General features: G+C 38.9%; 1 protein-coding gene across 1 annotated transcript in view; it reads right to left on the bottom strand.

Moving 5' to 3' along the window:
• Window positions 1–16,716, bottom strand: part of si:ch211-196i2.1 (collagen alpha-1(I) chain) — a 114,571-nt gene that overhangs the window by 64,189 nt on the left and 33,666 nt on the right. The window contains exons 2-6 of the mRNA XM_036588339.1: window positions 10,662–10,806; window positions 8,128–8,286; window positions 5,175–5,370; window positions 2,078–2,209; window positions 921–1,007 (exon numbers count right to left, since the gene is read on the bottom strand). Coding sequence (XP_036444232.1) covers window positions 921–1,007; window positions 2,078–2,209; window positions 5,175–5,370; window positions 8,128–8,286; window positions 10,662–10,806 — 719 coding nt within the window. The remainder of the gene's footprint in view (window positions 1–920; window positions 1,008–2,077; window positions 2,210–5,174; window positions 5,371–8,127; window positions 8,287–10,661; window positions 10,807–16,716) is intronic.

Below are 16,716 nucleotides of genomic sequence, written 5' to 3'. Positions count from 1 at the left end.
AAAGGTTGTAGGAAGAACCTCTAAAATTGGTATAGAACATTCACATTATTTGAAGGTTCTTTGAACCTTAGTAAGGTTTTTCACACGCACAAATGTCTTTAGGTTCTTTAGGGAACCAAGAGTAGTCATTTTCTGACACCTTTTTTTTAACTGTAGCTAATAAACACATATTGCTAACATTAATGCAAAAGAAAACATCTAACAAAAGTAGTATGATTACGGATTTGTGACATACTGACTGTTAATGATTATGGTCCTGCTAATAACTTAGTTCAGCTATAAAGTTATTGATATTAAACAGCAAAAGTCTCATCCTGCAAGCGGGGATTACTTTGGGCCGGGTACAGTTCCATCAGCTGAAGTGTGAGGAAATAGTTTTAAATCCAGCTCATTTAATGACTCAAAACGAATTTGGTTCGTCGTGTTTTAGACAATTAAACAAACATGAGCAGCTAGCCTGGCTGCCCTCGGCCACATTGCTCTGTATTCGAACATCAAACACGCTAGTTTTTCTGATTGTGAGCCAGCACAAATGAAGTTGAATACTTCCTAGACACTGATAACAATTCCAGTAAAAATAGCTGATAATCGCATATTTGCATAATAACTACTGCATAGCGAAACAAAACAAGTCACATGTGCACAAGTCATGCCCTGCCTGTTTGAAAAGCTGACGACAGACAGAAGGCTAAGCAAACATCCACCCTGCCAATCTATACAATCCCTTCCACTTCAAAACCACAAAGTCTGAGTCTAATGAGCCAGTCCTGTCTTCGCGGAGATTAACAGGGGGGTGTGCGGGATCTCTTTCAGTCTTTCCCTGTTAAATGTGCTTAGACAACTTGGATACATCAGCAGGCCATTAGCATTGACTGAGAAAAGGTCAAATCAATGCTGTAAAATGCTTTTTGTCTACTTACGGTCAGCGCAGTGCGCATGGAGTCCCTGTCCGCTGGGTCTGAATTCTCCAGTAAGTCCTCCAGGTCATTTGAGGACAGCAGGAGCTCCTGAATTAAGCAAGAAGGAAACACAAACAGCAAAGCTCATGCATATAATCCTCATGTAGGGAGTCTGAATGTTGTGTTGCCAGTGCGATAAGTAGAGGCTCCTGGCGGAGATGACAGATCGGATTTTACCTTTAAAATGCCTTACAGTCACAGCTCATCTGTCATAATGAGATCCAACTGACTCACAAAGTCCTAAAAATAAAGATTCCTAGATGGTTCTTAGCTTAGTCGTACAGTTCTTGGAGAAAAAAAAAAACTTTAATTGGTACAGTGCTTTTACATTATGTGGAGGGTCTGCAAAGCAGTTGTTCTCAAATTGGTCCCAAGAGGCCCCTAGAGCGTTCTCACGTTTTGCTCAATCCCTATGTGCTGGGAACTGAGATCAAAATGTGACCATCTGAAAGTCCCTAAGCATCACTTTGAGAAGTGCTGCTTTAATAGTTAACCCCTTAAAATTCCAGGCTTATAATATCCCAGAGCACACAATTCAGTTTACATGGACTACAGAGTAGATACTTATATATGGTTTCTAAACTAGCATTTTCTAGAGCTGTGATTCAGTTACAGAAGTGTACAAGAGACTACTAGAGCCACCGGCAGGTCTTATTAAGTCTCATTTGTCTCATTTACAAATTACAAGTTTGGTTTTTTTAAAGGATCATCCATTGAAAGGTTCATTACTGAACTAAAGGAGCATAGAGAGACCATTATTCACAACCTACTTTCTTTTTTTAACTCAGTTTTCCCCCCAATATAATTATGTGCAATTCTACTGACTAGGTTTCCTCTGGTCTCTAACTTTTTTAGTTTAAATATTGAATTGTTTTTACAGTGCAGCTTCCTGCACTGTACATTATGACATAAAAAGAGCCTTTTAGAGCAAGGTATATATCCATGGGATTTTCACAACCAGATCTGTGCCAAAATAGTGAGCTGTGACTGTTCACTTGGCATATCAGTCAAACAGCCTCTTCTTGTCAAGGACGACTACTTGGTACTTCACTGGTACTTCACTGATTCACATTACAGTGTTTTTATTTTAAGTGGTAGAGATGGTGTAGCTGTCTCACCTCTAGTTCATGTGTCCGAGGGGATCGGGGGGGTTTGTGAGCAGCCCCATCACATTGTGGTACAAACACACCACACTGATCTCTGGCTGCGTCTGGTTCCCCCATCAGGAATGTCACCTGCTTCAGATCACCCTGCAGAAACAGGGAATATTAAATCACTTTAACACTTTTATATGGATCAGCAAGTGTCAAATAATCATGATTTCTGTTATTGTGAGAAAACTGTCAGAAATGCGTTAAAACAGGCAGTTATTCCACAAGTATCAACAAGTCAGCAGGATACTGCATACTGCTGATCTTAGAAACGTAAAAAGAAAAGTTGTATACTTCTACAATCAAACAGGCATGGTGAGTAATGAACATCTGCTTCTTCAAACAGCAGAGATGAGCAGTACTTTACAAGTCTCTTGGAACTTTTCTTATACTGCCCTGCATTTTGCAGCTCTTGCATCACATACATTTGCACATTTATTCCCAAAAATCAACCCCTCCAAATTTCCCACACGGTGTGGTTGATATTTTGATATAACATGCTTTGGAGTGTATGTAATAAGAGAGTGTGCCAAACGCCATAAATGTAAATGTAATGTGTAAGTCATGCCTCTAGCTTCATTGATAGTATGTAGAAAATACCTTATCAATTAATTTATTTTATTAACTTTAACAATGATCATCAATGAAAACAAATATTTCAAAATCTCTACTTCTATCTCTACATCATTTTCACAGATGTTAAAAACACATCACCAGTTAATCCTTGTATGAATGTGACCTCCACCCCTACCGATGCACACTGGTATTAAGCTGGGAGAACAGTGGCTAGTTAGGTGTATATTAGGGCTGTATATTGCATGAGGTCATCCTAAAGGGTGCCGCCTAGACTGCATGGGGAATTAACTTTCTTCTTCTAACATCACCAAAACTTTTCTGCAGCTGCCCAAACCTCCTCTTCTTACCATTGTTAAATTCCTTCTTTATTCACCCAAAGAAAGTAGTTCAAAATTTCCAGTTAAACACTGAAAGTGGTGCAGGTTCTACAATAATTCACCTAAAGCTCTGTCCTTCCATCAAGACAGATGACTACAGTAGACTTGGGCACCAGGCATATGTCACTGATTGATTGTAAGGAAGAATCTTGTGGGCCAAGCCAGATCAATCCAGATGTAGACTGGATATTAAAAGAACGGTTAGGCAAAAAAATCCAATGTAGTTGATCATGTTTACTGTCCAAATTTTGCTAGTTAAATTTAGCACTGGAGCAAAAGTACTGAATCTTTTTATAAATACATCCCCAAAACTGACACTGACAAGTCTGCACAACCTTAATGAAGACCTGGATGCAGTTTGAGTGAGAGGTTTTCAGGATGTATTTACAGAAAAGACCTGGGAGAGTTTAGTTACAGTGTTTAGTTATAGTATAGCAACATTAGCCTCGTAGCTCCACTGAATGATGTTTGACTACATCTGTAGTGGAAAATTCTCATTTTGATTTTTTGGCAAACTGTTCGTTTAAGACTCTACATCAGGGGTCATCAAATCCAGTTCTGGAGAGGTCCAGCAGTTTGGTTACTGCTCAAATACACCTGATTACCTGCTAAATGTAGTTATTAACTGGTGAGTTGAATCAGGTTTTTCTGCAGAGTTTTTCTGCTCAAAATCAGCAAACTGTAAAGAACTCTGGCCCTCCAGGACCAGAACTGATGACTCCTGCTCTGGATACAATGTAATAGGGCAGAGGATCAGTCTGATATAATGCCATACAAGTTTTTCCTGCTCTATAAACATCTGATTCAACACAATAGGTAATTATTAAGACCTCCACAAGCTGCATCAAGTAGATTAGGGACACTGATTCTGTGACCAGTGATCAATACTGTAACATCTAACCAAGAATACAGATGCAGGACTGCGCTTTTGAACCAACAGTTAAAGCCTCTACCTCTCGTGCCCCTGCCAGTGGTTATGTAAGAAGCAAATGTCTGTGTCAGCATAACAGCTTGTAACACGGTACAAAGGTAAACTCTCTCTCCGGCTGTCCAAGGGGAGAACATGATGGGAGATGCTTGTTGTTGCTGGATGAGTACAAACACAGATGTTAGACTTGTCCCTTATGGTACATGTTCCTGTGTGCTTAAACCTCCATTCCTCAAGTATGAGCAGAGGTCTGATGTCTGCAGGGACAGGTCTGTGGATGTCTTCATGTTTCGTGAGGTGCAGACAAGCAACATGATGAATTACATGACTGTCTTCATCACTCAAAGTTAACAGGGAGTGGATGTAGGACAAATTACATAGACCAGAGCTTCTGTATCTGTATTTAAGATGTACTGATCAGTTTCCGGTTCTTGCTCAAGATGTTTTGTCACCTTATGATAGTTCAGCAAAAATTACAGTTCAGACAGTTTTTGTCTTACTTCAAATGTCAATCAGCTGTAATGTGTTGACAGTAATTTACACTGTAATGTGTTAACCTACTTTGTTTCTTGAAAAAGTACATTACAGTAATGCAGTACACCCCAACACTGCCAATTAGCAGTAGCAAAACCAGCATGCCTAAATTATCACATACTTTCCTCTCCAACAGATTTGCTTATGTGGTTTCTGACACTGTGTCACATATCGTTATCTATAAAAATGGACAAAAGTATGTCACTATTGCTAAAAAAACAGCTAAAACCTCTAACAACAGAAGCCAAGTTTTGTGTCTGTTTTAGGCATTTAGGTTACTTACTGTACATCTTACAGCACTTAGCAGATGTTGCATTTGATTTGAGCCCAGGGCTCTCATTGGTACAGACATGGTGTGCTTGCCAAAGCAGGGGATCCAACCCCAGTCCACAACATGAAGATCAGTGGTGTTACACTCTACACCACACCAACGACATTGGTAGTCACAGGTGGTCTTGATCAACATTTGGGGTAGGAGGAAAATTGTGTAAATTTTTGGCCGAACTATCATTTTAAAGCTAAATATTTTCAATTTTGTTCATTTTATATGGACTTTAACATCTTCTGTGCTCTGATTTTTTGCATATAACAGTAATAGCATCAACGTGCAAGACAGGACAGTTTGAGCAGTTGCTGTTTGAGCTTTTACCTCAAACGGTGTTTCAAATCCCTCGATGATTCCTCCCACCATGACCAGTCCCTCGGTGGTGATGCCCAGGCCATCCTGGTAGGCCCAGTCTACACTTTCCACCATAGCACAGTCCACATACAGCGCTAACCGCCCTGTAGACACACTCACTGCTACTCGATGCCAATTACCATCAGACAACACAGTCACAGGAAACCTAAGAGAAAGAGCCCAGAGCCAAATCTGAATTCATTTACATGAAGGTAAAAGAAGCATTACTGTTATTTTCTTTGTTCTGACATGTATTTGAGTCAATAGCATAAATTAGGCTCCTACAATGGCATAATATATTCAAGATGGCTAACTTGCTATGTCATATCAAACGATGTTTGCATAGCATATGTAAAGTGCCAGAATCTTATTTGATCACACAGTGAGAAAATACATTATTATATTTTTATGACAGATGAAAACAACATTTAGTCCAAGTAACAGTGTGAAAGTGTCATTTATTTTCTAGTGCAAGCGGCTAATGAAGCAGTGTGGCCAAATATTAGTTCTAAGAGCTGAGTCTACCGTGAAGTAAAAGGCCTAATTTATACTCAGTCTAAATGATCTGGTTTGGGTTAATATCACTGTGTTACATTCAATCTGTCAGAGAGATCCTTGTGTCTGTTCAAAGACCAGAGCTTATGACGAAATTCTAGCCAAGACTAACATATTCATGACATTAAGAATGAGGAACCGGTTTTATCATCATGTAGTTGGAAATGAGCTCCTTTCAATTAGGCAATAAAGTATTACTCACTCCTGGCAGTGAGCTTTTAGGTAAAAAAAGGTAATCTACTGTATGCCATTTCCATCCAATAGGATAGAAATAAGAGAAGCTAAAAGAGAATGGCATGTTACAATGACCCAAAAGAAAATCTGTTTACATCTCACTAGGCTGAGAAATGTCTGTCTAGCTGTGAGCAAAAACTCTTATTAAAGCCAAGCTCATCTGCAGTGCTTTGGAGCTCTTCAGCCAAGCAGATTAGGGATGTACATATGCACTCGAGTACTCGCTTAACCATATAAGGTGCCGGGTGTTCTAAAAAATGTGTCCTTCCCATCAAGCAGTCCTATCGTGCAGGCCCGTATCATTAGTGAAGTATAGCAACTTTTACATTTTTTGTTAAACATTTTATTGCATTTTTAATGTTAATTCAGCCTTACATCAAGGGTATTATACAGACTCAGCTAAGTGTTATTACTTACCCTCTGGTAAGGTGATTTAGGCTATCAAAATATTCTACCTATAGTTTATTGCTGGTAACATTTTCTGATAAGGTGATTTAAGCTATCAAAATATTCTAAATACAGTTTCATGCAGATCACTACTCATAATTATATGCTATGGTAGGACATTTTAACAAGACAGCACAAATACTGAAATCATTATTTGTATGTTTGTTTTGTTTTATCACTGTTATGTTTTAATAGGATGGTAAAATGTGGTGAGTTTACCACATTATATTGTGCTCCACAACTATGAAACACGAGTGCTTTAATGTGAGCTCAGTGCCACGGACACATTGTTAAGGACATGACTGATGCTGCCTTCAAGACCTCCTTGGAAGTTTCTACTTATGACTTAGGAGGCTGTTAAGTATGACTTGATTTGTGGTCAAGTGGTTTTGGTCAGAAACAAGATAGATGCACTAGAAATACACACATATTTTCAAAACCACTTATCCTCCTGGGTAGCAGGAGGTGTTGGAGCCTATCCCGGCACTCACTGGGCGGAATGCAGGATACACCCTGGACAGGTCGCAAGTCCATCACAGGGCAGACACACAGGCGTACACATTCACACACACATTCACACTTAGGGGCGATTTAGCATCTACAATTCAGCTGACTGCATGTCTTTAGACTGTGGAAGGAAACCCACGCAGACATGAGGAGAACATGCAAACTCCACACAGAGAGCACCCTAGTTGCCCGGCCAGGGAATCGAACCCAGGCCCTGCTTGCTGTACTGTGCCACCCCACTATAATTTTTTTTTTAATTTAATTTTGTTTCTCTATAGTTAGAGAGTAAATTTAGTTTGCATTACTGCAACATAATGAAGAACAACAGATGCTCACGAGACGAGTAATGTTTTTATGCAGTTAGAAGCATCACATAACATGTCTGTATTTTGACATGTGGATGATTTTAATCTGCAGTGTTCATATATGGCTGCTGAATAACTGAAATACAACCATTTTATCAGTGGCTAGCGTTTTTGTTGACACACCCCAACTCAAAAAAAAAAATCCCACTAGTAAATATGACATTGTGGTAGCGTTCATGTGTGCTAATTCGTAAATATGATATTTCTGACACAACTTGAAGGCAGCACAAAGCTTGTTTGCTAATCTAACTAGGCTAACTAAGTCATTCAAGTTGCGGTTAACCAGGTCCGGAAGCAGTGAAAATGCATTTTTTTTGACAATAACTTACATGTTGGCACATTGTCTACATGTAAATCTAAGTCCTCCCCTCATATAAAATAAAAATATAAAAATAAGTCCTCATAAACATCCATTGTCACACCTGTTAGCCCTGTTAGCTTAGCTCCTCTGAAGTGGTAGCCTCTGTTACTCATCCAACATGAAAACCTACCAATCTCCCTCTGCTATTTTTGAAAAATGAAACATGTTAAAATGTGTTCCACTGCCTGCTGCTACACCAGTGATGTCCCCAAAAAAGATAATCCAACAGTTCTATGTTAATGTTGGCCCAGTCTGTTTCTTTTCGCTCTCCCCTCCCTGCGGTCGATTATCTGACCATTAACCCCTACAATTACTTGAACATCAAAATCAGTTGAAATACACACCCATAAAACAGATGCAGCTTTATCTACCTATTCACTAGAAAGCATTCATCTACTGCTCTCTAGCTGATAGAATGAACCAGTGTGTGTATGTGAGGTACGCTGAGACTGACTCGTAGTGGCGCTGCTGTGTGCTGATAAAGGTGAAGGCGTAGGCACTGATGCGGATCTGCAGAAGGATGTGTCCGTCAGGGCAGAGGAAGGTCAGCAGGCTGCGGTCATCACGCTGAGAACTGCGCAGCTGCATCAGCAAACTGAACTCATCTCCAAAGCTGAGAGTAAAGACACACTTCAGAGTTAGATTTACATACACATACATGTAGAATGTTGAGAAAGTAGATTTGAAATGTTTGTGAGATTTGGATTGTAATAAAAGAGTTTAATTGACCTATAGAACCAGCAAAACTGCTTGTTACCACATGCAATACATTTGTGAACCACAAAACGTGTTTTAAAGTGTAAAAAAGTTCAGAGACAGGTTATTCTGCATGTGCAAAACAACAGATTCTCATTTAGCGGTACAGAAGCTACTTTAGCAGTAGGATCCAGAGTTTCACCCAGTGTATTACAGGCCCCTTCGGCTATTTGTAAATATAGACTGTGGGCAGATTTACTGTAAGAGGTGCTAATTATAGAGAGTCTGCTTACAGTTTGTGCTCATGAGGGTGGCCAATTTAGCAGGTTAGAAGGGTTTTTTTATTTGTTTCTGGCAGCAGTATGTCTGTAAGCCTAACGTTTCACCTCTATGTAATGACTTGTTTTCTCAATATTCTGACTTAAGTCAAAATAATGAGTTATTGCTCTTCAAAGTATAATTATTTAGAAATAATGTCATTATTTCAAGTTGGAATATTGAGGAAAATAAGTTTTCTGACAAATCTGTGGGTGACCATATTTTGCTATATTTGGGAAACCTGGGGGCAGGAAGGCAGCACAGGGCACACTGTACTAAGCAAATCCAAATCCTGACCATTTTATGCAGTTTAAAAATCCTGTCCAGATGTGTTTTTTTAGGTCTTAATAAGTGGACATATGGTCACCCTATGTTTGCTGGACAGGCGCCTCTAGGCAGTATTTATTATCAGCCTTGGTAAATCCATTTCAGTAAGTCATTAAGAATATATGCAATGCAGGTAAAAGCACAAAATAGCAGCTACCAAACCTGTAATCTTATATGGGTTAATTGCACCTATATAGTGCCTATATATATAAAAGGTCCCCTCTTAAAGCCAAAATAGGGTTTGAGGTGGTTCAAAACATTGGATCTGCCCCTATAAGCTAGTAGACTCTTGCAGATTCCCCAATTGATATAGTTTCTCCTTTTTAATGTCAGTAGTAACAATGAGAGGAAGAGCCATCAGTTTGTTTTTTGAGCTATCATACACTCTCAGAAAATTAGGTATGAAACTGTCACTGGGGCAGTACCCCTCTTGTTACTGGGGTGGTATCCTCAAGGACAGTACTGAACAGTACCTTTATTTCTAACAGTGTAAGGTGATGGACCATAAGCATATACAATAACCAAGCATCCGTCCCACCATCCAAGGATCTAAGTAGTTTCCAAGGTTTGTGTTGTTTAATTCATTACTATAATCAGACACATGGCGGTTCATCTTTAAGCAATATGAGTTCTACTGCTTTTATAGAACAGTTTTGCAAAGTAAAGCAAATAAGCTCCACATATTATATTTTAAAAAACAAATTTGTTTTTTAATATTGTCAGTTTCTTCCATCAGAAAGAAGTAGTTCCAACTTAATCTAAAGCAAGCATTGTTGTAACTGGTGGCAGAATAACACAGGCACAGTGAAAAACCCTTGCTGTTATACAAAAATCCAGGTAGAACATTTTTCAGCCAATCAGACTGTGTGGTCAGAACCAACTTTTGCATAACTTAAAAAATACCAGGGCTGCGACTATTGAATATTTTAATTTTCAAACATTCTACCAAATATTTTTTGATTATTTAAATGTTCTGTAAAAAATATGGAAAGCTGATATTTGAGTTTGACTTTAACAATAAAATAAAAAAAACTTACTGTTATCAATTACAAAAAACTGATGAAAAAACTGATAAACATTAGTCATAGCAAATAGTATAAGCATGTTCTAAACTCTGCAGTATTATCCGTCTTACTGCCCTGTGCAGTTTCAATAAGTTTTCACTCTTATTCATTTTAGGGAATAAATGCAGTGGAGAGCATGCTAGCTAGCAATCCAGATCCAGAAAATCTGTTATTATCACCTCAAATTAGAGCTCTATTAAAGTGCCAGTTAGAAATCTTTTTTTTTTTTCTAGTGCAACCTCTAACTACTTCTAACACATAACTGCCACTTTGACATTTGACTGACATGGAAAAGGCCATCCTTAAATCATTGTTTTTGTGTGACGTGCAGGCAGATTATCTATATCTGTCTTCAAATGTGCAGCTCCTACTGGTAATTCGCTGTTTCCTGTCAGTCCAATAAACCCCAATGCACTAAAGCATGTGCTTTCATCTTCAATTATTTATTATTTTATCAATTATTCAATTATTATTTCAATTGAGTTTTTATTTCTGAATATTTTAATTATTGAATTGATTATTTTTAGCAAATATTCTTTGCAAACTACCAATTGCACTGTGAGTACAGGAAGACTGCGTTTACCTGTGTCCAAATAACTGGCGTAGAGGCAGAGCGAGAGTGGAGTACTGTCCTACATGCAGCACCGGACATCTCTGACCCTCCAGAGTAACAGAGGCATTACTGCTGTTTGCCACTTGCCACAGCTGATCCAGAAGGTTGATGTTTTCTACGCAGAGACAAAAACCAGAAAAAGGCAGTGGTTTAAAGCAAAGATATGAAGGAAAAATATGGCACACAAAATAGCGTAGCGCTTTAACAGGCCAAGGCTTGCCAGTGAGCCCAAAGTTTTATTGTTCTAAAGTTCTACAACCTAAAAACAGTTCAACCTGTTTGCACTGAAGTCCCTGTAGTTACTGAATAATAAGCCTTAGTATGTAATAAGCCTGGGATTTTAAGGGGTTAGATTACAATTTAACACATCAACATAATAGAACCTGACAACATCTGTTCTGTGTGTAAGCTCAGGTGCAGACGAAAGTATAGCCTATAAAGTTAACATAAATAAGTGGGTCCTGTTCCATGGAGGCCTAAACCTTGCCTGTATTATTTTAGCATTAATTGTTGGCATTGCTCAGGCCTTGATGGCATTATGAGGAGCCTGTGTGCACATTGCTCAGGAAATCAGCTCACTGAAAAGAAAAACAGGGCTTTTTTAGTCCCATCATTAAAAGTTTAGAGCAACATAATAAGTAGAGCCATGGTTTTAAATGGTGTAGTCATACCCCATAGTGCCCACCATTGTGTCCTCCCTCTTGAGTTTGCTCATTTCCTGCTGGTCCGGGGGCCCACTTTATTTACAGAGAGCACAGTGTGTGTGTGAGAGAGAAACACACTTGTGGCTCCGGGACATGTGTCTGAACACAACAGTGTGGTAGTAAATGTGATAAATAAACCATCATGGCCACCTCCTGTGTCCATGAATGCAGCATTTAATCGAACACGGAGAAAGTGACTCAGCTTAAATAGGTCAACGAGAGCAGAAAACACACCTGCACTGACTGGCAGATGGATGGAAGCGGGTTTTGCCACCATGAAGGCCCAGACTATATCATGGATATGGATTTGTCTAAGAGGGAGTCTAAATAGAGGAAATGGATACCATAACACATTATTATAACAGGCGCCTGCCTGTGGATTTGGCTTCTTTTATAATTCAGTGCACTTGATTAAAGGTACAGATCTGCAAAAAATTCTAATTTACACTTTTCTCCTTATTTTAAATGTAGTCAACCAGGCAAGACATGATTATGTCTGAAGTTTGCTTCATAAGTTTTGCGCTGGAGCTACAAGGTAATAGCAAGCATGTACGCTTGTATCCTAGCAATTAGCGCTAAACAAACTGCACGCCTAAATCACTATACACTTGCTCAAACTATGTCAATTGTTAGGTAATCTCAAATAAACTTGCTTATGTGTTTTCTGACACTGTATGACACTTTTATCAGGAGAGTACCAATACTGCCAAGGCCTTATATTCCTAAAACCCTAGTTTCCCAGTGCAATGTTCCCTTACCTATTTATGAGATACATCATACTTGTATATGATTCATTAAGAGAACCTCTAAAGGAGTTCCTGAAGTCATGGTATGGGTCATGGGGTCACCAAAGGGAACAACAGGGAACGGATTTTCAGTAAGAATGCACTTACCCTCGGCTAGGTTAGCCTCAGTGAGCTAATCAGCTAGTTAATCGACCTTTGTTATGCAAACTATTTTTGACAAGTGAGAGCATACAATACAATACCTTTATGAATGATTGCTTTGTTTGCCTTGTGTGGTGCATTGCTCTTCTTTTTTGTTGCTTCTTAGCTCGCTAGCTGGCATGTTAGTTGCTATCTGGAAGCAGCATCTCCATAAACACAATTTCAAATGATTTACTAAACATATGACATCAGAATATGTACATTTGTAAACACTTCAGAGGTATACGTTATTTTTGTCAATGAGCAAATAAAGGGCCCTAGGAACTCTCTAAAAAGAACAAGATTACAGACAAAAAAGCATATAAACAATGCAATTAAGTCTATTTGAGATTGCTTAACAACTTGACATGGCTTAAGACAAGTTTGCAATTATTTACATAGGCAATTTGCATGATGCTAATTGATGCTACATAACTTTCCATTACTTCTGAGCTATATTAGCCTTGTAGCTCCAGCGCAAATCCAAAAAAGCAAACTTTGGACATCAAATATGCCACAGCATAATTATAATTTTTTGCTGAACTATTGCTTGAAAGAGGAAAAGCAGTATTTGTAACTTTTATTAACACACAGGAATTGTGTTTCATCTTTTAAACCCACATTTCACAAATCTAACTTTGTAAAGGTGTAATAAAAATGCTTCCTCTGCAGGTATGTGAGATTTATGTGCTATAATAAATCTCAGGTCTCTCTGGACAAAAGAACAAATATACACACATTAAGCAGGAAACCACACTGGTTCAGCACCAGGTAAATCATTTAAACCCTGGTAACTGCTGTCCTGATGACAATGTTAACAAGGAGGAAAGTAAGTGAGGTTAACTGAGGATTCTAATAACAGAACCTGCACACGAAGACCACTGATTTACACACTGTGTAACGAGCCCTAAAAACACATACCAAGCCTGCAAACCTTTTCTCCATAAACATAACTGCTCCTATAGGATTAGAAAGCCGTCTTTTCTTTTTTTTTCACTTCTTAATATTTTCCTTCCGTTTCTGGGCGGGAAAGCTCTTTTTAGGCCTCCAGGCCTGCATATGACTCCAGTGTCCATTGCTGTCAGCACGGCAGTGGACCCGACCTCTATTAGGCAGACACTCATAGTCACACTCAGTGATGGCTTGCAGGACATTAACTAATGTTGGCGTTTCCATGCCTGTATTGCAGACGGTAGACAATAATGGCTGAGTTACAGGCCAGCAGCATTACATTCACATTCAAGTCAAAGATTATTTAATTCATATCTTAAGACAGTTTCACCATTTCTTAACAGAAGCTTGGAAGTCTTGCACATGTAGCAAAGTTGTGCCTGTTTAATAACATTCCCAGTTTCACCAATCAGATACGAGCTATAGGGGTGATATCACTGCTGTGCACACCCACTTTCTTTCTGAGCTGACAGACGTTTGAAGATGATGTGTGAAACAGCAGTGTGTTTCTGGGACAAAATCTACCCTTGTTGTGGGGCAGGTTGTAACAATGGAACTGTATTTGAGTAAAGCATTAGATATCAACACTATTATTATTTATAAGAGACAAACATGAGTTTCTTATAAAAAACTTAGAAAGGTATAGCACAACCACTCAGTAACAGAGGCTGAGACAAAAAAGTGTTTCAACCTTCCACAGTATATAACTGTTAATTATATAAAATCGCTGCTGTCAGAACAAAACCTTGTATCTCCAAAATGGTAACTTTACAGGAGAAGGAAAAAACATACTTTAATTTCAATGTAAGTTTAATGTCATTTTAGGCTGTTTCTTTTGGTCCATTCATCACAGAATTTACATACAATGTAAAGGGCAGCAAGCATTTTCAAATTCTGTCAAACACTGAAAAACAACAAAAATGGAGATATGGGGTTTTGCTCCGACAGCAGCGAAATTGTTTAAGCATATAGTTTCAATATTGGTAACTTCTGAGTACTGATGGTCAGTGATCAGTCTAATGATAAAAAAGCTGTTATCAGACAAAACAACACAGGTAACACTTTTCAACCAAACAGATTGTGTGGTCAAAACTAAGTTTTGTTCATCTACTTAAGACTAACATTGAGTATTCATAAATTCTGAGGAACATCATATTACATCGCATTATGGTTATTAACAAGACAGTAAAGATAACATTAGTAAAGTACAATATTTGCTCTGCAACTACAGGCCAAAAACGTCATTATAATCTAAAATATCTTCAGTTTTTCTTTTATTATGTCACTATGCACCAGTGAGCATGGAAAAACAGTTTATACTAATAATATGATTTTTCACCTCCCACTGGCACCACCCCATCTGTCTTCGAGCAAATGCCCAGCTAGCTCAGAGACCCTCCCTAACACTGCGTTTCACTTGGAAATATTATAGGACAAGAAAACCTGTTTGAGATTCACATCGACTTTAAGGAGTTGTGTTTTGATGAACATAGGACATGCATCTAGGGGAGCCATTGTGGACTGGAATACTGACAGAGATAGAGACATATTTGTTTCACCAGACAAACAACTAAAAAACTCAGAAAAACTTTTGGTGTGAATTGGCCTTATAGGAGAATTACACAGATTTTTCAAAGATTTCTGCATAATTCAATCTTTAAGTAGAAAAACCTGCTGACTCAGATTTCTTGACAGTGATGTTGATAGGAGCCAGGGGTCACAATGTCTACGATACAAATATAGCCATTGTATCTAATATCCTACATGACCAAAGAACATACAAGGTTTTGGCCTATATATAATGTTATTGATGGTAAAAAGCAGTGAATTGTAAGAAAAAATGTTTAAGAAATACACGTTTTCTTTCTTCAAGTCATTATTTTGCCTTATTGTGCCCTGCATGGCCCACCACAAAAAATGTGATAAGTCCAATGTAATAAACAGTCATGGGCTGGAGGTTAGGGAACCAGCCTTGTGACCGGAAGGTCACCGGTTCAATCCCCTGAGCCAACAGGACATGACTGAAGTACTCTTGAGCAAGGCACCTAACCCCCAACTGCTCACTGGGCGCTGTGGATAGGGCTGCCCACTGCTCTGGGCAAGTGTGCTCACTGCCCCCTAGTGTGTGTGCTTTCACTAGTGTGTATGTGGGTGTTTCATTGTACAGATGGGTTAAATGCGTGGGCGAAATTTCCAATGTTGTGGGACTAGTAAGGGTCATCTAACTAACTTAACTCAAAACTATCAAACTATAACAACTTTCTGTGAGGTAGCATTAAGACGCATCAAACCAGAGGTTGCCAATCCTAGTCCTGGCGATCCCACACTGCAGATTTTTGTGTTGTGTCTTAGCTAGCACATTTTATTCAATGGATAAACTAATTAATCTCCTTGTGGTCTGAATCAGGTGTGAAGAGCATGTGCAGAGCTTGCGGGGACAGGAATTGGGAACCCTCACATTAAACACTTCAGATGTCTGGTTTCTATCACTGCTACTATGAACAATTCTGACTCAGTAAGCTCCTCTAAAAAGGAGCATGTCACAGCAGCCCACTCTCAGTAACGGTGTTTACATATTATTCTAATTGTACAGAAATAGAAAATGGGTGGAACTCCCCTTCAAGTCAGTGTCAATGATATATTACTTTGATTTATAGTCTAGCATGAAACATGAAACACTATCACAGGATGGCATCATGTAGTGAGAAAGAAAGATTGAGAAACAACAAAGGCAGTAATAAGAGACAAAGACGGCGTACAAGAGAAAGATGCCTTAAGGGAAGGTTAAAGTCCAACAAGCTCGTTTGTGAACTGCACAGACAAACTGACTGATGCGGTTTCTTTCAGTCTGAGACAAAACACACAGAACTGACAACACAAACAATGCAAACCAGCCGCCTGGAATCACTCTGTGAAAATGTATGTTTAAACCCATCTAATGCAACCTGAAAGCAGGGCACAAGTCAGTTATGTTTCAAAACAAAAGGTCATGTTCAAGTCATTTTGTTATTACACTGGAGGCTGGAGCTCAGGGTCACACGGAGCACATCGCATCTGAACAAAAACTGAGGGCTATTGTTGACTCTTTTTATTAATCAAGCATTCTTTGAGTGGTCCGGTGCACCAGCCTGGGAGAGTACGCTTTACGCCAAGCAGAACATTCCTCACAGACACATCATGTCTGCAAGCAGCCTTCCTGCTGCACACACACCACACACATACAGCAGAGAGGACATATGGGGGGGAAGCACACAGACCACACTTCACATGTTGAAATGGAAAAGACAGCACATAATTGTCTACAAACACTTGTTTACTCTTGTGATTTCATTAAAACATTATGTGATGTACGAGGAACAATTTAGTAGTATGATTTAAAGACAGTCCGGGGCTGTCATTTCATTGTCAACCTGAAAAGAAGAAGGATTACACTATGGCATCCAC

This window comes from Colossoma macropomum, unplaced genomic scaffold (assembly GCF_904425465.1).
Source record: "Colossoma macropomum unplaced genomic scaffold, Colossoma_macropomum, whole genome shotgun sequence".
Classification (NCBI taxonomy): domain Eukaryota; kingdom Metazoa; phylum Chordata; class Actinopteri; order Characiformes; family Serrasalmidae; genus Colossoma; species Colossoma macropomum.
The sequence above is the reverse complement of the archived record's forward strand: the minus strand, read 5'-3'. Positions and strand labels throughout refer to the sequence as shown.